The following is a 21,031-nucleotide window of genomic DNA, read 5'->3' as shown; positions in this document are numbered from 1 at the left end:
GTGGTACTGGGGAACATGACGTATCCAAGCTGGAGTGGGGTGATTTCCTTTTGGTTGACGGAGGAAGAGGCCGAGGTAGAGGACGCGGTGCAGGGAGGAATCCTGGACGCGGGAGAGGTGAAAGAGGGAGAGATGAACCTACTTTTGGACCTGGACGTGGCCGAGGAGCCCCTCCCTTTGCTTCAGCGGGGAGGGATACCATGCAGAGTTGGCGTCATAACGCGCTGTACAATCCGATTCCCTCTCATATGGAATCGGGGCAAGGGTCGGGACAGGAAACAGAGGAACAAGACGCGCGCCATGGTCAAGTTTTGGGGAAGCGGATAGCAGATGATACGCAACAGGTACTATCGGGCGGGTCTGACACTTTGGCGTTGGTCCCAAGTACAGCCAAGACATCAACTGTGGCAGCGATAGTTGATCAGTTTGAAGGAGAAACAATGCCAGGGATTATTGTGGAGGCTACAAGCACGCCTCAGAAGAATGCAAACAAGAAGAAGTATAAAGGAGTTGATGGAGAAGCAATAGACAGTTCGGCAGGGCAGCAAACCAATGAGATATAGGCATACTCCCGAGAGGGGGATGACCGGACACAATGAAAAAATTAGTGTGGAACTGTCGGGGTCTCGGGAACGCCCCGGCAGTGCGTGCCCTGCTGGATGTCCAGCGAAGATGTTCCCCTGACGTGGTGTTCTTGTCGGAGACCCACCTTGACAGCTATCCAGCAGAATGTTTAAGGAGGAGGATGGAAATGGACCAGAAACTTGTGTGCACAAGTAATGGAAGAAGCGGTGGTTTAGTTCTTTTTTGGAATAATCATATCCATGTACGTAGGCTTGCTCTAGATACTATGTTCATTGATGTAATAATGGAGGATAATAATAACAATCCAGTTTGGCGTTTGACGGGGATGTATGGTGAATTTAGATGGGAGAATAAGCATCTGACCTGGTCACGTATGCGGCAACTCCACCAGATTCAGAATTTGCCGTGGCGCTTGATTGGCGACCTCAATGAAATCCAGTTTCTTCATGAGAAGGAGGGAGGCAATCCACGTCCGGCACAATATATGCAGGCTTTTCAAGAAGCAATTGATGATTGTGGATTACATGATATGGGCTTCATCGGGGACCCGTTCACATGGAGACGTGGAAGAATAAGGGAAAGACTAGACAGAGGCCTAGTGAATGATGCATGGGCAAACTTGTTTACTAATGCAGCTTTGCAGAACTTGGAGTTTAACCACTCTGACCACAGACCCCTTCTTGTGGATACAGAGTTCTATACACATTCAACCGCCGGATAGAATAATGTACATGTAAAACGATTTGAGGCACGATGGTTGAGGGAGAGGACTTTGAGGAGACGGCGACGGCGACGTGGAATGATGTTACAGCCGACCCAACTGTGACTACTATTTATGACAAGCTGAATAAAATGCATAACCAGTTCCACGACTGGGATCAGAGAGTTCTCAAGAAGCCAAAAAAGCGTCTGCGTAAAGCACAGCGAGATCTTGAGAAAGTTATGGCGGGACCTATGGATGATGAGAATGAAGAAAAGAGAAGAGAATTAACTGAACTCATCGAGTATTTGCTAGAATTGGAAGAGATCCAAGTGAGGCAACAGTCCAGAGCAACTTGGCTAAAAGCTGGTGACCGCAACACTGCTTTTTTCAGGCTTTCGCTTCGGCGAGGCGGAAAAGGAATTTTATCAAGAGACTAAGGAATGAGGCTGGGAATTGGCTGGAAGGTACTGATGATTTAAATGCCCATATCTTAAACTACTTTTCTCATCATTTCTCCTCTGAAGTTCAGAAAACTAATCCGGTGATCATGGAGCGAGTTTATCGGAAGGTGTCAGACCAGATGAATAATTTTCTCATGGCCCCATATACAGCGGAGGATGTGAAGAAAGCGATCTCTAGTATTGGAGATATTAAAGCACCCGGGCCTGATGGTTTGCACACAATCTTCTTCAAAAAAATATTGGCATATAATTGGTGATGAGATTACTCAAGAGGTTTTTATGGCCATTAATTCGAGGCAAATTCCAACAAATTGGAATGACACAACAATTGTGATGATCCCCAAAACTGATGCTCCGGAGCTGGTAACGCAATTCAGACCCATTAGTCTTTGCAATGTCCTCTACAAAATAATCTCGAAAATGTTAGCTCTACGTCTAAAAAGTATACTTCCTGATATCATTTCTCCTACTCAAAGCGCCTTTGTTCCTGGAAGAATGATCACGGACAATATCTTGATAGCATATGAGTGTGTGCATAAGATTAAGAATAAAAAGACAGGACAATCCAGATTGTGTGCAGTAAAACTCGATATGCATAAAGCCTATGATAGAGTGGAGTGGTCATTTTTGCATGATATGATGATCAAATTGGGATTTCATGAACAGTGGGTAGAATTGATTATGGAATGTGTGAGATCAGTTAATTATAAAGTGAGATTTAACTCACAAGAAACAGATGGTTTTAACCCTACAAGGGGAATTAGGCAGGGGGATCCCCTATCCCCTTACCTATTCCTCATTTGTGCAGAGGGTCTTTCCAGTCTATTGCAGTATGAAGAAGAAGCTGGTGGCATAGAAGGGATTAGAGTGTGCAAAAATACACCATCAGTATCACACCTCTTATTCGCTGATGATTCTCTAATTCTCATGAAGGCAGACACGCTTAATGCAGCTTCCTTACAGCATGTTCTGGAGACTTACTGTCAAAACTCGGGGCAAATGGTGAGTTTTGCTAAATCGAGTGTTTTCTTTAGCCCTAATACTTCTGTTGTCACTAGGGCTGAAATATGTCAGGAGCTTCACATTGATACAGAGGCACTTTCTGATAAATACCTGGGCTTACCCGCAATGGTGGGAGCGGATAGAAGTGACTGCTTTCAGCACTTTATTGAGAGAATCAAAGAGAGGCTCAGAGGTTGGATGGAGAAATAGCTATCCATTGGAGGAAAGGAGATCCTATTGAAATCGGTGGCACAAGCAATTCCGGTGTTTGCTATGTCAGTCTTCTGCTTACCCAAAGGAATATGTAAAGAGATAACTGATTTAATTTCTCAGTTTTGGTGGGGGATGATGAGGAACATAAGAGAATGCATTGGTATTCTTGATGGAAACTTTGCTATCCGAAGAGTGAAGGGGGAATGGGATTCCGAGACCTATACTCATTTAACCTAGCAATGCTTTCAAAGCAATGCTGGAGGTTACTAAACAACCCGGATTCTTTATGTGCAAAGGTATTGAAGGCGAAATATTTCCCTAATGGTAGTTTACTTCAAGCTACTTTAAAGAATGGTGCCTCATTTACCTGGCAGAGTATTATGAAGGGCTTGGAGACGTTCAAATTGGGGTATATATGGCGTATTGGGTCAGGGGAGAAAGTGAATATCTAGAACGATCCATGGGTTCCAAGCAGTGCAAATAGAAGGGTGATCACGCCGCAGGGTCACACTATCCTGTCTACAGTTAGCGACCTCATCGACCCCATAAGTGGGAACTGGGATGAGGATCTGATTAGAGCTATTTTTAATCTTGTCGATGTTCGAAGGATACTAGAAATCCCGCTGAATCACAATGCTTTTCAAGATTTCATAGCTTGGCATCCGGACCGAAGAGGCATCTTCTCAGTACGATCAGCTTACCATACTCAATGGATTCGGACTTTTAGGACACATGCAAATGCACTAGCGCAGCCAGGGAGGTCAAACACACCACCGGTTTGGAGTATTCTATGGAAACTTCAAATCCCACGTAAATTTCAAATTTTCTGCTGGCGGGCACTACATGGAATCCTACCCCTAAAGTCCATCCTCACTAACAGGCATGTCGGCATAGAGGGTGCTTGTCCCATATGTCACAATGCGGCTGAAGATGTGAGGCACCTATTGTTTGATTGTTCCCATGCTACGGAGATGTGGTCTCGGCTTGGAATCTTGGATATCATCAATGAAGCGAAAATGGTTGATCGTTCGGGGTCAATCATACTAGAACACATCCTGGTCGGTCCACCAAGACAAGTGCCCATCAAACCGAATTTGGATGTGAAGCAAATCATAGCGGTGGGAGGATGGTACCTGTGGTGGATCCGTCGCCAGTACACTCACAATGGTAATCCTCCACCAGCATTCAAATGGCCTATATCGGTCCTTGCTATCTCTAATAATTTCGACCAAGCAAATGCGAAGAAAATTGTTTCAGTGCAAGACAGATGGGAGAAGCCGGAGCCTAGATTTGTCAAACTAAATGTTGATGCAACGTTTTATGTCGAAGAAGGAGTGGGAGCAACTGCTGCGGTAATCAGAGATGTGAATGGATCGTTTCTTGCAGCCCAATGTATCTATATCCCCGTGGCATCAAGTGTGGTCACGACGGAAGCACTGGCAATGCGGGATGGCCTGAAGTTTGCAAACTCCTTAGGTTTCCCGCGAGTAGAGGCGGAATCCGATTCTTTAACAGTGATTGACTGCTGCGGTGGCCAAGCCAGATGGTGGGATGAAGCTGCTGCTATCTTCGCGGAATGTGTCGATGTTTCGACTTTGATTGGGAAGGTCAAATTTCAGCATTGTCCTCGTAATGCAAATAAAGCGGCCCATGTGCTAACTAAACATAGTTATTGTAATAAACTCTCTAGCTTTTGGACGGATGAGACCCCGGGCTGTCTGGTCTCAAATCTTGTGGACGATGTAATTCCTTTTTAAGTCAACAAAGCTAGCCATGATGACCTTCTCTAAAAAAAACTCGGTTCGAATCCTTATCTTGCACGCATCAGATTCGTACAATCCGACAACATAACCATTATTAGTTTCCTCGTGGCACAAGGCAGCGGTAATTAAGTACTCGATTCATTATACTCCGAAACAAATCAAGTTTGCATCGCCTCTCAAACTCACGACCCGGCTTCGTTTCCGAAACCACATCTCCCGGCGACAGTCAACAACTACGTGATGCGTGGCACCACCTTCCCAGCTGAGAAACGAAGATGCGTATCTCCTTCCCCGCCTCCGGCAACCCGGTGCCTCGCAGCGCGCGACGCCGGCTCCGGCGCATATTCCAGGCCGACCTGGGACTCGCTGCATGGAGATTTGGTACGCCTCGTCGCGTCGGGCGTGCTAGCCGGAGATCTATTGGACTACGTCCGCTTCCGCGCCGTCTGCGCGCACTGGCGATCGGAGACGCTCTCCCCGCGCGGCCATGGGGTGGTCGATCCCCGCTTCCACCCGCGCCGCTGGATGATGTTCCCGGAGCACCGTGGCCTCTACCCCGGACACCCGGAGCTGGGTGGCTACATCCGCTTCTTCAACCTAGACTCAGGCGTCTTCGTCCGCGTCTGCCTCCCGCTGTTCAGGAGCCACTGCATTCTCGATTCGGTCCATGGCCTCCTCCTCCTGCAGAGGGACAAGGACGCGGCCATCCGTCTCCTCCACCCATTCACCCGTGACATCGTCGACCTTCCACCTCTCACCACTCTCGCCGCACAAATGCCCGAGGGGACAGACCAGTCGCTCCGGCGGATGAGATTCATCTCCACTTCGGCTTCCTTCGCTGCGGGAGTCGTCACCGTCTTGCTTACCTTCAATAAGTTTGAGGGTGTGGCCGTGGCTACCTCCCTGGAGACGCAATGGACGATGCTAGGTTTGGAATGCCCAGGGTGGTCGTATCCGGTCTCATTACACGGCAAGCTATACGCAGTTGATATCGCGGCAATCAACGTGACCGGTGCACCAATGATCTTCGAGATGGACGCGGCACACCACCATCGAGCTCGAGCCACACCAAAACTGATCTTCACATGCCCGGAAGACAAACAACGCCTCTACTCGAGCGATCTGGTAGAGCATGGCTCGGAGATCTTAGTGGTTAGCCATGACGACGATTTCCTATCCCATATTACTGTCTATGGACAAAGAAATATTTGTGTATCTTCCAAGGCATTTCCTACCGTCCAGGCCAATACTATTGTCTAGAGTATTTGACAAAAAACTACCATATTACGGGTTGCCGTCCCATAGAACTATCACATTCAAAAAAGTGACTGATAAATACCAAAATTTTCTAATTTTATGACTAAAAACTACCACTTTTGATAAATGACCGGTTTAGACGATTTAAACATGTTTATGACATGCAGGACCCACCCGTCAAGGGTGATGTGGCGGCACGGTCAACTCTGTTTAGTTTGACCGTTAAGTTGACCGTTATGATAGGTGAGGCCCACAGCCGTTCTTCTTCCTCCTCTCTGTATCTTCCTTTGGCATTTTGCCAAACACCTCCTGTGCATCATCCTATGCTGCTTTCAGTGGGCGCCCAGTCGCCCCCTCATGCTTCGGTGGCCTTTGCCGCCCTGCACTCCGGTGGCCTTCCATGCCAGAGGGTGCCGGAGGAGAAGCCCGCGCAGCCGCACGCGAAGCCGAGGTGCTGCGAGCTCTAGGCCCTGCTGCTGCCGCCCTCGCCGGCCTCCCTTCGAGCTGGAGCTCGTGGTCAGCGGCAAGGAGCAGTAGCAGCGGCTGTAAGCAACAGCACCACGGGCCTCGCTCGCCTCGACGCGCAAGCCGAGCTCCTGTTCATCCCCTTGCCGCCGAGCCGCAGACCGCACTCCGGCGCCGAGGCGGCAACAGGCTCGCATTCGCGGTTTGGTCCCTGCGTCGCGCCGAGAAGGACCTGGCCCACCTCTCCGCCTCTGTGCACGCCACGGTCAAGTTCCCCATGCCCTCCGCGTCCAACAGCGCAGCAGAGGTCGAGGTGTCCGGGGTGCTCGCCAAGGCCGTGGCCACTACCGTGTTTCGGCCGTCGAAGCCGTGTCCTTCGCTGCCACCTCCAAAAAGACCACCGCAACATCCTCCAGCATAGGAGCAGTAGCAGCGGCCGCAAGCAGCAGCACCACAGCTCCGGCCTCCTCTCGCCTCCTGCGACGACCGCGGGTGAGCCAGAGCTCCGCAACACCCTCCCCCCCTTCCGCTGGAACGAGACATTGAGGCTCCCGCCCTCCACGAGGCTCGGCCACAGTGCGCGAGCACCACGACGAGCAGCTCCTGCAGCACGTGCGAGCACCTTGGCGAAGCACCTCGAGCAGGTGAGGCGCGCACCTCGCTGTCGTCCTGGGCGCACGAGGATGTGGCGTCCTCTGGACCATCTTCCTCGGTCAGGAGCGACGGGGCCGTCTTCACAGCGGGCGCGTCACCGGAGTTGACCCGCTTCCCTCCCATGCACAGGAGGTGTTTGGTAAAATGCCAAAGGAAGATACGGAGAGGAGGAAGAAGAATACCGTGTGGGCCCCACTTGTCATAACGCTCAACTTAACGGTCTAAATAAACAAGGTTGACCGTGCCGCCACGTCACCCCTGACGGGTGGGTCTCGCATGTCATAAACGTGTTTAAATCGTCTAAACCGGTCATTTTTCAAATGTGGTAGTTTTTAGTCATAAAATTAGATTTTTTTGGTAATTATCGGTCACTTTTTTGAATGTGGTAGTTCTGTGGGACGGTAACCCCTAATGTGGTAGTTTTTTATCAAATACTCCTATTGTCTACTACCGTCCGATAGAGCACTGTTTTGCACAGTACCATATCAGTAATCGCACCAGGTCACGGGCATTCGATCGGTGCAGCATAAATGACCGTGCACAAGGGCCCCGTAGCCTTATATGTCATATCTTAACATGCTGCTCCCCCGCGCACTGGTATGTACGTCATATGTAGGTTTCTTTTGATTTCAGAGTGTTATTATTTATACTTGCCTAACTATCATTGTTTTTCTTCTATGTGCTGGTAGGAACAAAGGAAAAGATTACCCATCTACAGGTGCTAGACGACCCGAATGGAAGGTGAAACGAGAGTTTCGAGATGGGGTACACACGCCATCAGTCTTACTTCTTCCACTTGATACTATATAACCGGCTTTTACCCCGTAACCATAGAACAATTTTCTAGTAATCAATATAATAAAGTTATTTACATAAAATGGAAACAAGCCCAACATCCCACTCTAGTGTTTTCTAACATGACCAATAATATAATAGAAGAAAACTAGCTGAAATTAAATCAGGGATGCAATTCACTAATCAAGGTAGTCTATATTCTTTGCTTTCGTTCTACGCTTAAGCGGGAGAAGATCTTGTTCCAATCTATGTCTCCAAGAGATTAGTCCTGGGACTTCATTCTAGAAAGTCTTTTCACCCCTTTGCATCCAAATGTTCCAACATTGCACAATTAGAATGTCCCACAACTTTCTTAGGAAGAGCTTGTTGCAAAAGTACCACCACTTCATCAAAGAAAGAAATGCCTCTTTATTTTTTGGGGGGCAATAGACTCCTAGAAAGATTGAAACAAAGGTCACAGGGGAGATGCAAGGTAGATTCTTCAGAAGATTCATTCCATATCAGACAATCATAAGCTTCCATGGGAAGGGTCTACCTTTGAGCAGCCCCCTGGTATTAATTATGTCATGTATGGCAACCCAAAAGAATATTTCATGTCTAATTCTGCTATCACATTTCCATAACCATTTGAAAAGGAAGCTTGCTTCTGATTGGCCCATCATATTCTTATGCATATTGTTGGGAGAGAAGTTTCAAGGCTTCCATTTTTTGGACCAGGTGTCTATTGGTGAGGATGGGTTAACTTGGGCAATCATCATCAAACACATTGAATTGCAGAAATGCCTGATTTGACAGAGGTCTGTGGATTCTTCAGCCAAAATTTTTGAGTGACCAACACATTGGCCAGAGAGACATTTTATTTTTCACAAAAGAGTAAAGTTTTGGGAATTGTTGTGCTAAAGGTTTTCCTATCCATTTATGATCCCAGAACAAGACAGATTGACCCATTCCAACGATTCAAATTGCCTCCTCCTTGTAAAGTAGAATTAATTTCAAGTGAGCTTCCACCAAAACAAACCATCATTCTTCCATGGCGATGGTGGAGTTGAATAATATATATGTTTCCCACATCAGACGAACCAAAGGCATGTCTTCTCTGTTATAGAATTTGTGTAGGCTCTTCATAAGCAGAGCTTTATCTTGGGAAGCAATTTCTAAAACTCCCAGACCACATGCCTTTGTGTTTGCAAACTATGTTCCAAGCAATAAGCGTCGGGCCAATATTTTTGGAGCCAAATGTCATCCATTAACAAAGCCTTAGGTATTTGTTGACCTGATCCACTGCAACCACAGGTAGAGCAAAGCAGCAAATGAAATAGGGTCCGTCTAGGACACATCTAGATGTGACATAACTATGTCACATCTAAGTTGATGTCCACTCTGTTTGTGGTCTATTTTTTTCCTAATTTTTTTTGTTTCTTGTTGCTGTATTATATACTTATGAGAGCTTAGATGTGACATCCTTAAAAAATATCTAGATGTGAATTAGACAAACTGAATGAAATAAGTAGAAAAGGGAAGAAAAGACAGACTTGATTAGTTGTAGTCTTTCATCATATGAAAGAAGAGCCGGCAATTATTCTCTCAATTCTTTGTATCATGTCATTATTTTGAGCTTATTAATTCTGAGGAGACCCATATAGTGTGCGCAAAAAAAGAGGGGACCTATATAGGTGAAAAGGAAGGATCCCAGGTGACATCCCAATTTCGATTTACAATAGTATGTAGATGTACTACTACACCGTGCAATGATTTTCAATTTGGATTTACGTCATCTGCTTCTGTATTCTACACAACCAAATTAATCCTATTTAAGCTTGTGAAAGAATAGTGTAAAAAGATGGACAAAATCGACCAACGTTGGAGAATATCAGTACTCCCTCCGGTCTTTTTTACTCTGCATGTTAGGTTTGTCTGAAGTCAATCTCATCCAACTTTGACCAAGTTTATACAAAAAATTATTAACATTCACATAACAACACATTTATTATTAGATCCATCTCGGAATATATTTTCATACTATATTTATTAAATGTTATAGATGTCAATATTTTCTAATATAAATTTGGTCAAACTTAGCAAACTTTGACTTCAGACAAATCTAATGTGCGGAGTAAAAAGGACCGGAGGGAGTACATAGTTATCTATCTATGATGATGTCATTCTTCTTTTGTGCTTAATTATGTATTTATTTTTCTTTCAGGCATAAATTAATGACATAGAAGAACACATGTATTGGGGCACCATGGTGCCTGGCTCCATGCTCGATGGTCGTCGGGTCATGTCTAGATCATGCTATTGTAATGGGTCTCAAAATTGTTGGGTCAACCCGTTAGCATATGTTGATTTATATAAATAGATTAAAGTTCCTAATTAATGGATGATCGTGGTTCAGTCATGGATATATTAATGGAAACAAATTCCTCTTTTTGTATGGATTTTCTACACCCCTATGTAGCTACACATTCTATCTAGACCATTCAATTTTGCGTCAAGATCTATGTTGTATTTACATAGTAATTTCTCTTTTTTGTTTCTTTCAAATAAGAGAATATTTGATCTTGATTTTTTTAGGTCAACGCCATACAAGTACTATCTCCATCCGGGTTTATTAGTCTTCATTGTGTTTTGGATCAAATTTTGATCACATATTTGACTAGCAAAATGTTAGTGCATATCACTCAAAATACCAGGGTAACAAGCAAACTCTGATGGAGGTAACACCACTACAAGAATAAAGGTTTTTCTTATGCAAAAGAAAATTTTCAAAATAAAAATCTGAATGAGTTTTACCATTTTATATATTTTCATTCAAAAAAAATCTGCACATGCTAGTCTCGATGTTGACCTGCAAAGTTTTAGGTTTAAATGTTTTCTTATTTGGGAGAAACAAAGAAAAAGTTAGTATGCGCGAATGTTGATGGAAAAATGGATGGTCTAGATAAAAGGTATAGCTACATGGCAGCGCAGTTACAACTTTCTCTTTTTTAACTCCATGTCTTTCAGGAACTGTCATCATGATGGTTTTGCTTCATGCGTAAATAAGGACATTCCGCAAAAAAAGCGTAAATAAGAATACATCGTTTGCTAACACATCAACTAAAAAACATAAGGCCCGGTCCGTCAAAAAATAGTTTGTGAGTCCTCCGTTATGTGTTAAATATAGTTGGACATTTGGGAGATACGATTGGATAACCGGCTTTCAAATCCGTGTCCGAACACCAGTCTGAACCCATCCGCCGAGTTTGAGCTTCCCTACCATCACAAGCATCCTAAAAAAACCATCAACAGGCTAATTAATTGCATATATGTGATCAGACTAATTAATTGCATTAACCGTTTGATTTCCAAATTGATACGAAGCTTGGTTTTAAATTATTTTTCGCATTAATGACGGCGTGTGAAATGATGTTGTACCAACTCTTGTTTGATACTGCCTTCGCTTCAAAATAAGCGTCTCAACTTTATATTAAACTTAGTACAAAGTTGTATTAAGGTTGAGACAGTTATTTTTTTACGGAGGGGAGTAGCGTAGATGGGGATCCTCCTGGGTAACGGTAGGCAGTAACACCGTGCAGTAGAGTCGTACTGTCGTCACTGATGCGGGTCCGACCCCACGTGTCATCGGTGCTGTAGCACCATACACTACTGTAGCGGCGGGATCGGTCGTTCCACTGAGAGATTGACGGGGATCTGTGTACGCAGGCATGTGAGGCTAGTAGTAAATCTCGTCCGTAGCATTTAATTAGTTCATCTAACGCCGCCAATTAAATTCCTGATCCTTCCGGTACCATTCACCACTCGGCCTTCAGGCCCCGCGCCGTTGCGCTGCTCCTCCTCCTCTCCCAAATCCAACCGAGATAGGAAAAAGAAGAGGCGAAGGGAAGAGAGAGGCCGCGAATGCCGACGTGATTCCCCTCGGAAGCTCGCGCGCATTTGCCACCGGAGAGACCCCCCCTTGCTCGTCCACGCCGCACCACTCCCCCGTCTCCGGCGGCGAACATCGCTTGGGCTCCTTCCTGTTCGCGGCGGAGGCGGCGGCGGCGGCTTTGGTTTTTTCGGGGGCGTTTCTTGGGTGGCTGGCCGAGCCATTGCTCTGGCTACCGTGGTGCCGCGAGGAAGACGCGCGTCCGGTTAGGAGCGAATCTGCTTTGGTGCTGCACCCCCGGTGGGTTTCAGATCTGGCTGAAACTGAGCTGAGTGAGGACTTTTGGCCTTGATTATTTATTATTAACAGCTTGTTTCTTTCTGAACTTCCCATTGACAGCAGCTGACAGTCGCTATCTGTGAAAATTAACACTGTATTCTCCAACGATGTAGTACTCCATTTTAAGATCGATCTAGACACAGGCGCACACCCGACAAAGAACAATTGCAGTTGATAAGCTCACAAGCCACATTCAGAAGGCCAATCTGCAACTACACGCACGCCTAGTTTAATCTTGTTCGAGTCGTGATTTTCTCTGGCGCATTAATTTATTCCCTCAGAGAATGCCACTTTCTCGTAAAGAGGCTTTCTGATGCCGCACCTGGAAAGGTGTATCCAGTATCGAGTTCAGCACTTTTGTCCCTTTTTGGCTTTTGCTTTACCTGGATGTATTTTTTTACTTCTAGTGTTTTTTGTACTACCTTGACAGATGATGAATAGATCGGAAGTTTTCTCCGCAAAAATAGATAAATATAGCATCACAATGTTACAGTTTGTATATGTCTTTTGGAGATGAGTTGTTAGCATGTCACAGTTCGTGTACTGGTTTTAATGGATTCCTTTACGCAAAAAATAGCTCCTCATATCTACATATCTACTTTGCATGCAGTACATAGCCTATGTTTCCGCCGCCTTACTGTGCTTTCTCACCATGCTCCAAGCGCAGAGTTATGCCGTTGTGTTTCTGTAGTAGCTAGTCCGAGTTCTGACATGGCATTGGGGAGCAATGGAAAGCTCGGAGATAGATGAGGAGTAGATTTCCTAATTAAGTAAGCTGATAATATCGATTTCACAGTGACGGCAAGTTTACTGGCTTGCTAGTCACATTTAGAATTTGTTTGATGCAGAAAAATCAAAGACTTCGAGTGCCACTATGTGTTAATTTTATCTCTCCATCTTATGTGCATTCTTTAAATCTTTGTTCCATGTATATCTGCAGGCACAAAGCACTTGACTTGAGACGAATATCAGAACCTCTCCTCTTAGTTGATTCTCCATATAGTCACTCTTCAAGATGGAACAGATTTCGGTGAGTTACTTCCTTCTGTTCATTAAAATCCTCTTGAAGCTGAATGGTTTCATAGTTATAACTTGTGATCAACAACCAAAATTCTGAAGCACTGAGTTTTTTCTTTTCTTTTTATCTTGGAAATTGTCTATAGCTTGGCCATCGATATAAGGAGTGCAGGCCACAAAGGACTAGCAGCTGTCCAGCCAAACTACTTGTTGGGAAGGATGTACTGAAAGAATTGGAGGAAAGACGGTCATCCCCCAGTGTGGTCGCAAAACTGATGGGAATTGACGTATTGCCACCTACTTACATAGCCCATAAAAGACATCAACAATTCAAGGATGTCTTTGAAGTGTCGGAGGAGCTACCGGAGACTTTCACAAAAGAGATGTCGTATCATTGCCCTAAAGGTCTGCCAAGCTTGAAGAGGAGCGCAATGAAATTAAAAAAGTTTATGCCGTCAAAGTCTCCCTATTGTGATGGAACATTTGATAATGACGTGGAGTACAGCAATGGCTTGGATCGCTTGAACCCACTTGAAATAGACAATCCTTTGTTTGAGAAGTGCCCCCGCGATGTGAATTATTCCCCAAATAATCAGCATGAGAAAGATATCACAGGCACTTTCAGGAAGTACCCAGTGGGTTTAGCTAATTCCTCACTTAAAGATATAAAAGATCTGCCGAGAGGGAATTACGGAGATTTCAACAACATTGTCGTTCTGGAGCCTGGCTTGGGAAACAGGCATGATCCGGAGAACTCTTTTTCCATGTCGTCGCTCTCTCATGACAATTGCAATTCCAGGAGAAATAGGAAGAAGTTGGCTGAGTCTGTTGTAGTGAGCAATGAGAGAGTTTCACAACATCTTTTAAATACTGTTAATGTGGCTAGAAAAAAAGGAGAAAGATACTTGACTAGTGATGCCATCAATTCTCTGTCAAAGGGAGAAGAGCCATCATTTGATCAATTCAACATCATAGATATGAATAGCACCGGATCATTTCAGATGTATTCTGGCGGTGACATTAACTCCAGGCAAAACAACAAGTCATCATCAAGTAGCTTACCTGGGAAATCCTTTCGGAAGTATGATGAAGGCGATGTCGGATCGAGAACTCTTGCACAGATGTTTGCTTTATCTGATTCAGAGAGGGTAAAGAAAAATTTGAACCCGCATGCTCAGATTCAACACAACAAACTTGACCAGGGCAAAGGCCACAACAAGGAAGGATGCTTTATAGTTTTACCAAAGCATGGATCTCCACTGTCTCTTCACACCTCATTGGACAGGAGTTCTTCCTGCGAAGGGTCTCCTAACAGTGAAATTTTCCCAGATCCTTCAGTTAGTTACAACAACGGCAAGGTTACCTTTGATTCTTTTCTGGCCAAACGAAGGCTCAAGCAAATTGCCAGCGGGAGGCAAAATAACTTAAGGAATGCTTCTGTGGTAAAAAGTCTTGCCTTGGAACAGCGGAGACCTGCTTCTCCTTCTCTTGATGATTTCAGGTGTCATTCATGGCATCCATCTGATAATGTTTCAACTTCTGACTGCATAAATGAGAGAGTATTGTTCGCGACAGACGAGGGGTTAATCCACGAGCCTGCTGAAACTGTGCCTTCTGCGTTTCAATTGCAATTATCTAGGAAACAGAAGGTCTGAACTTTGTGCGCCATGAATTTAGCAAAGTAAAACAAAACATAATATTCTTGCATGTTGCATACTTTCTGTTGTTTCAACGAATCAAGAATGAAATAGCGAAAAAGTTCTCTACTATTAACAATTTAACATAGAAGCATGAACAATCCAATTCCTCTGCAATAGTAAGTGTTCAACTGCTGCTTTGAATCATACTCCTGTTTCATAATTTTCTTATTATCATGAGGATGTGTTTCTTCCGTCATTAAAAAAAATCAAGTGTTTTCTGACAAGATAAAAGAACTCTGTGAACTCAATTCACTCATTCAGAATCACTGTAATGAGACTGTTTCAGTTATTGATCCTGAATTATATACAATTCATGATATTTTTTCTTTAACATTAATATGTTTTCTAAGTTCTATTTTTTCATGATATCAGATGTGCATTGTTCCACTATAGTAGAGTACTTGTTGTTATGTCATATTTAAACTTCATCATTTTCCCCACTAACTATGTAGACTCTAATGCAACTTTCATCTGTTGACAAGTTTAGATTGTTAAATCTTTTCATGCTGATACCATGAAGCCTAAGTTTATGGTGCACAGCTCTTCAAGTCGTTTCCCTATCTTTTTGTAGGTTTCAGCAACGCCTTTGCAGTGTCATGACTGTGAATCCATATCTATTTCTAATCATGATGATCTGGCAAAGTCTCGTAAAGGATTGGAAGAGTTTGAGCAGCCGAGCCCAGTGTCCATTCTACAGCCCCCAACTGATGAAGACAGTTGCTGTTCTGGATTCTTCAAGAATGACTTGCAAGAAATGCCCAGTAAGATAACAATATAGCTAGAAGGCTGCATAGACTAGTGCTTGTGTCTTTTTGTTGTACATTGCCAGCTCTCCTAAACTGCGAAGTTAATACAAACGATCATTAAATTAAGCTAAATACTTACGACATAGCATCTGATAAACATTATTGCTAACTCACACATTGCAACATGCTGTTCAAACAAAGAATTTAGGTGTATAGTTAAGTTGAGTTTTAAATCACTTCTTTTAGTATGCCAAAAATGTGAGGAGTGCAGCTATTTACGAGAATTGCACAAAAGATTTGTTTACAGAATTTTTGCATCATGCATTCATTAACTGGAACTTCTTTATTAACCTCAGGTGTGGAGACACAAATGGACCATCGTCGATTCCGAGATGAACCTGAAGTCTCCTCCATGTCATGTGATGATGGCAATGATTCTTCTTACAAATCTTTGGAAGCATTTCAGGTTGAGGAGGACAGGGACTTCTCATATCTCCTTGATATTCTTATAAGCTCTGGTATGATAGTTTCAACTGACTGGCAGCTCTTGTGCAAGTCATGGCACTCATCTAGTTTCCCTGTTGGTCCCCAAGTCTTTGAGAGGCTTGAGAGCAAGTACGCCACAATTACTTCATGGCCAAAGCCAGAGAGGAGACTTATGTTTGATCTTGCAAATTCTGTTCTCTCCGATGTCCTTGCACCTTGCACCAATATACACCCATGGGTGAGTTCTACTAGGCAGTGCAGGCCTATCTGGGGCCCTGAAGGGCCTGTTGAGAAGGTCTGGCAAATGATTGTCAGGCAGCAGGAGGAGCTGGCGATAGGCCATCCTGATGACAAGGTTCTGGATCCAAACTGGATGGAACTTGGTGATGACATATATATGGTGGGCAACCAGATAGCCATCATGTTACATGCTGACCTCTTGGAAGAAGTCATATTGGAATTCCTGTCACTCTCAGGGTCGGTCGCTGCATGTATGTAGGTCAAACTGACAAAATTCAGTCTATCGCAACAAAGTACAGTGACAAGTCTGAGTTAGTTTTTCCATGAACATTCTTCAAGCGTATATGCTGTAAGCGTTACCATTTGTTGCCTTTCAAGTGCACAGATGTAGTAAGGCTTGTTGATACAGACGCAACAATTTTTCTAGTCTATGATATAATTATGTATGTCACTAGATATTGGACAATTTTCTTCTTTGAAACAGTAACCAAGATGTGCTGTGCTGGGATTGATAGTAGAAATTTGATCACTCCGCCTCGAGATATGTTTTTTTACCGCCACTGTTCTATACTCCCTCCATCTCGAGTTAGAAAGAAGAGATGGAATCGCCAATAAATTGAGCAAGCTCTGGTTTTACTCTAAGCTTGAGGATGTCTAGGTCAGCAGTAGGCATTCTCCAATCTGGCAGAGATGGTCTGATCTTCTCAAAGTAGCATATATTTCTTTGTTTCCAAATGTTCCATGCTGCCAAAATAACAATTAAACCCATTAAGAGGCGCTAGAATGGTGGCCAACCAGCTACGCCATGTGGCGCATGCTGGTTGGTCATAGTGAGAAAGTATTTTTTTAGAGTTTTTTTTAAATGGTAGGGAGTCTTTTTTGAGAGAAGTTTTTCTAGGTTTTTTCTTTTTCCTTTTAAGATTGTTGTGTGCACGTGATGCGAAAATATTTTTTAAATTTTTGGATGATGATGAAGTGCGCACATCTTTCTCTCAAACGGCCCACAATGGCGGGCCCCAACCACTAGTCTCTTTCAAGAGGGGGCTGATGCCATTCCCTTTGGGCCAGTTCCATCATCTCTTGCATAGTGCATTGGTGCCCCAGTGGATATGAATTTTATTCCAACATTCAATACTAAATTGACATGTGTAGAACATATGCTTGTTTGTCTCTAAGGAACCAAAGGGGTAGAGCATGCAAGAGTGGTCCTCACCAATGTCAAAAGGGTGTGACTAGGTCTTAGTCGACTAAGATTTAACCAAGTCTCAGTCAAGTGACATAACATACAAGAGAGAAAAAGAAAAAACTGAAAATAAAATTTTGCATGGATCTCAATGTAAGATCTCACGGATATAGCATAGTCTCAATTAGCAAGACTGATGTCAAAATGCCTTCTGCATAGTAAATCTCTGGTATTGACTCTGTCCATAAACATTATCCAAGCAAAACCCTTGTGCTTCATCATGCATTTTGTCTTCCAAACCATAGTGATGTACTTTGGGTGGTTTAAATTTCTGAAGTAGAACTTGTAAAATTTCCTTGCCTTGAATCTCACATCGCGCCAACAAAGAATCCACTCATCTGTAGTCCATTGATCAATCATTACCGGATCAAGCTTTTCTTTCAGGCTCTCCAATTCCTCTCTGGCTTGGACTGGTAAGTGCAGGTGGAAGCTAGGTTTAGGATCTTCCAAACATTGTGCCAGGGAGATGTCCTCTTCTTTTGCAAAAGAAAATAACCGTCGAAAAGATTCACAACACCCACAGTGTATGATATTTCTGGCGTGTCTATCTAGCCATCCAAGCGGACAAAAAACGAATACTTTCTTCGCCCATTTGGGTCAACCCCCTAGGGTTGGCCTTAAAGATGCCGAGGAAAGAAAATGTCACTCAGTTCGAGAGATTGACCCGCAGTCTGCACCGGGCACCAGGCACTAGGCTCTGGTGTGCACTATACATACATTGCATGAAGCGTTACACTGAAATGACATCCGGAAAGAATGGATTGGGATCTTCGTTTCAGTGATGTTCTTCTACATTTTTTGAGGGAATATGTTCTTCTACTTTTTTTGCGGGAACATGTTCTTCTACTACTGCTACTTTGCACTGTTTCGGCCGGAAGTTCTCCTCCGACAGGAGCGACGTGACGAGCCGCTTCAGCCTCGCCGCCCCGGGGCCAGGCCGCACGTGCGCCGCGTCCCCGACGGCCTTGCACGGGTCGTCGCCGCCGGTCCGGTTGCCACCGGCAGCCGGCACCTCCCCGACGCACCAGCCGCCCGGGGCGAGCATGCCGGGCGCCCGCGACAGGAGGTCGGCGTCGATCCTGTCGAGGACGGGGTCGTCCCGGCGGAACTTGCGCGCGAAGGGGGCGGCGCTGGCGAGCATGCCGTCCCAGTCGCCGAGGGTGAGCAGGTGCGGGTGCTGCATCGGGGGGTTGTCCCAGGCGATGTAGTGGAGGTCGTGGTTGACGGTGGTGTTGCGGAACTCGTCGGCGTTGCAGGCCACGGTGTGGAAGTAGCCTTCCGGCGACGAGATGAAGTTGGCGTAGTACATGAGCACCGTGCGCGGGAGGTTGTCCCACCCCCAGATCAGGTACTCCACGAACGGCCTCGATAGCACCATCCACGCGGAACCTGGCACCAAGCAAGCAGATCATCCTTAATTAAAAAAATTATCTGTAATTTTTTTTTGTTCTCTCGATTGGCCCCCAAGGATTAACTTGAGAATTATAAAAGATTAAGGGAGATAGAGAGTAGTTGTTGTTGTCAGGCTGTTCTTGTTGTTTTTGTGTTTGGTTGTGGCCGGCCATCTAGATGTTGTATCGTGGTATATACTCTCTCTATCCAGAATAACTTGTCTGTTTGAGCGATAAGTAATTTTGGACATAGAAAGTATAAAATAGTACATACTAGTCTATAATGACATTCACCTTTGACCATCAGTTTCACTAACAAAACATATTATATGCTATAGGTGAAATATTATGATTAAAATTGAATCACGCGAAACGAGGACACCATGTAATAAGGGACGGTGGGAGTGTCATATCATCATTTTATTTTAAGATGTGCAGCGCACCGGCCATGATTTTTGGGTCACGTAGCCAATGTGCGAGCCACGAACGGGACGATATTGTAATGAGACAATTCCTCCCTGGGAAATGTCGTGACCGACAGTACGAGCTGGCTATTAGCCCCTACTAAAATGATTGGCAGCACGCACGGGCATGCTCAAGGGGACAGGCCATGGATAGGTGCCGTGTCACACATGCACAACGGCGACAATCACTATACAGCACAACTAAATATCCCAAAGAATATCAGCTCAAGAAAAGATCCAAATTTCGCTTGCTACGTGCCAATGGAAGCCGGGGACATGGCCATGGTTTCCAGGGAGAAACGTACGTGGCGTGCACCCACAGATTAGTTGAGGCGTACCGGTGAAGAGCTTGAAGGCGGTGGGCAGCTCCCGCTTCTGAGGGATCCAGAAGAGGTCGCCCTTCTTCTTCATGTAGAGCGCCGGGTCGATGATCACCGGCATCGCCCGAGCAAACCTGCCATGCATGAAAACCACGATGAACTTTAGAAACTTGTAAAAACATGCGCCGACCATGCATCCAATCAAGCTGGAGCACGTACGCTTTCCATCCGATGTCGCTGGTGTGATCCAGGAAGTTGAGGTCGCGCGGCAGCTCCGAGAACACCTCCATCATATCTACACGCGGCATGCCATGGCAGAATCCAAATCAGCTAGCGAACTCGTTTCATTCACCAAGAAGAGGCGATTACGGCGACGCACCGTCCTGCGTGACGAGCGGGTAGTCGGAGGCGGAGAGGTTGATGAACCAGTCCCAGTCGGCGCCTTTGCCGCGGCCCTCGCCCCAGAGGAAGGCCGCGGCGGCGTGCAGCGTGGTGGTCACCATGGTGGGGCCGCGGTAGGTGACCAGGTTCGCCTTCTCCACCACCCGCACGTTGCGCGCCGCGGCGAGCACCGGGTGCGCCGCCACGAACGCCGCCAGCGCCGCGCGGTCCGAGTCGGGCGCCTCCGCGTCCAGGTGCAGGATGTAGTGGTTCCTCGGGTGGTACAGCGCGAGGAGGCACCGGCGCAGCATCCCGGCGTCCCCATTCGAGCCGGAGATCAGGTACGCGAACCGCGGCGGCGAGGCGGGCGCGGCCGGCGGCGCGCGGGCCTGCGCCGAGAGCGCCGGGTCGACGAAGAGCGGGAGCTGAGAGCGCCGGGACGCGGAGGAGGCGGGGGAGGTCGGGGCGAGGAAGAGCGAGGCGGAGGGGAAGGGGACCGGGGAGGCGACGAGGAGGAAGAGCGCGAAGAGGCCCCCGGCGGCGACGGAGAGCAGCCAGCGCAGGACGGAGGGGCCGGCGTGGTCCATGGAGGACGACATCAACATGTATGGGTGTGATCGAGCGGTCGAGCTGAGGGACTCGTGTTTATATACGGTGTGGGACGTGGATGGATGGATCAATCATGCCGTCATGGAGCGTGAGGGTGGGAGAGCACGAAGCAATCATTTCATGGCGGGACAAGAGAAGAGAAGAAGCATGCATGCAGTTAGCTTCAACACCTGGTGCTGGTGGGTTAAACGTGTGGCAGCACTAATCTCAAAGCCGCGGCGAATAGTCAGTCATGGCCGCCATCAGACCTCTTCCAATGCAAAGGTGCTTGTAGATGAGGTGCTAAATGCATTAAATACCTTAGCAACTCAACTCCTCAATGCATAGGT

At 45.8% G+C, this 21,031-nt stretch overlaps 3 protein-coding genes and 1 pseudogene across 4 annotated transcripts; 3 read left to right on the top strand and 1 right to left on the bottom strand.

The window, feature by feature from the left end:
- Positions 1-595: 595 nt before the first annotated feature.
- Positions 596-1,725, top strand: LOC147974504 (uncharacterized; annotated as a pseudogene).
- A 3,242-nt stretch (positions 1,726-4,967) lies between these two features.
- Positions 4,968-7,913, top strand: LOC147974503 (uncharacterized). The gene is made up of 3 exons (XM_087520057.1): positions 4,968-5,976; positions 7,541-7,700; positions 7,793-7,913. Exons 1-3 carry the CDS (start codon positions 4,968-4,970, stop codon positions 7,911-7,913), a joined length of 1,290 nt encoding a protein of 429 aa, XP_087376183.1.
- Positions 7,914-11,656: 3,743 nt separating this feature from the next.
- On the top strand, positions 11,657-16,848 carry LOC125550304 (uncharacterized). 2 transcript variants are annotated; one of them, XM_048713275.2, is made up of 5 exons: positions 11,657-12,066; positions 13,046-13,135; positions 13,269-14,771; positions 15,394-15,583; positions 15,925-16,848. In XM_048713275.2, exons 2-5 carry the CDS (start codon positions 13,121-13,123, stop codon positions 16,551-16,553), a joined length of 2,337 nt encoding a protein of 778 aa, XP_048569232.2. In that variant the 5' UTR covers positions 11,657-12,066; positions 13,046-13,120; the 3' UTR covers positions 16,554-16,848. The 2 variants fall into 2 exon arrangements, with proteins under 2 accessions (XP_048569232.2, XP_048569230.2); XM_048713273.2 differs by having other exon boundaries at positions 11,657-12,098.
- A 1,324-nt stretch (positions 16,849-18,172) lies between these two features.
- LOC125550306 (beta-glucuronosyltransferase GlcAT14B) lies at positions 18,173-21,031 on the bottom strand. Its single transcript, XM_048713277.2, has 4 exons — positions 20,092-21,031; positions 19,932-20,007; positions 19,731-19,846; positions 18,173-18,926 (listed from the first exon to the last, which is right to left on the bottom strand). Exons 1-4 carry the CDS (start codon positions 20,696-20,698, stop codon positions 18,313-18,315), a joined length of 1,413 nt encoding a protein of 470 aa, XP_048569234.2. The 5' UTR covers positions 20,699-21,031; the 3' UTR covers positions 18,173-18,312.

Source organism: Triticum urartu, chromosome 4A (assembly GCF_056163025.1).
Source record: "Triticum urartu cultivar PI428250 chromosome 4A, HENAU_Tu73, whole genome shotgun sequence".
Lineage (NCBI taxonomy): Eukaryota > Viridiplantae > Streptophyta > Magnoliopsida > Poales > Poaceae > Triticum > Triticum urartu.
Note: the sequence above shows the minus strand (reverse complement) of the source record. Positions and strands in the feature narration are given on the sequence as shown.

What these genes read in the sequence shown, in the direction of transcription:
- LOC147974503 (XM_087520057.1), top strand. Translation starts at nt 4,968, where the DNA reads ATGCGTGGCACCACCTTCCCAGCTGAGAAACGAAGATGCGTATCTCCT. An exon ending in TCCTACCGTCCAGGCCAATA is followed by an intron (nt 5,977 to 7,540) that starts CTATTGTCTAGA and finishes TATCAAATACTC; the next exon opens with CTATTGTCTACTACCGTCCG. An exon ending in TGCTGCTCCCCCGCGCACTG is followed by an intron (nt 7,701 to 7,792) that starts GTATGTACGTCA and finishes ATGTGCTGGTAG; the next exon opens with GAACAAAGGAAAAGATTACC.
- LOC125550304 (XM_048713275.2), top strand. An exon ending in AATTATCTAGGAAACAGAAG is followed by an intron (nt 14,772 to 15,393) that starts GTCTGAACTTTG and finishes ATCTTTTTGTAG; the next exon opens with GTTTCAGCAACGCCTTTGCA. An exon ending in TGACTTGCAAGAAATGCCCA is followed by an intron (nt 15,584 to 15,924) that starts GTAAGATAACAA and finishes TATTAACCTCAG; the next exon opens with GTGTGGAGACACAAATGGAC.
- LOC125550306 (XM_048713277.2), bottom strand. Translation starts at nt 20,698, where the DNA reads ATGTTGATGTCGTCCTCCATGGACCACGCCGGCCCCTCCGTCCTGCGC. An exon ending in AGCGACATCGGATGGAAAGC is followed by an intron (nt 19,847 to 19,931) that starts GTACGTGCTCCA and finishes CATGCATGGCAG; the next exon opens with GTTTGCTCGGGCGATGCCGG. An exon ending in CGCCTTCAAGCTCTTCACCG is followed by an intron (nt 18,927 to 19,730) that starts GTACGCCTCAAC and finishes GCTTGGTGCCAG; the next exon opens with GTTCCGCGTGGATGGTGCTA.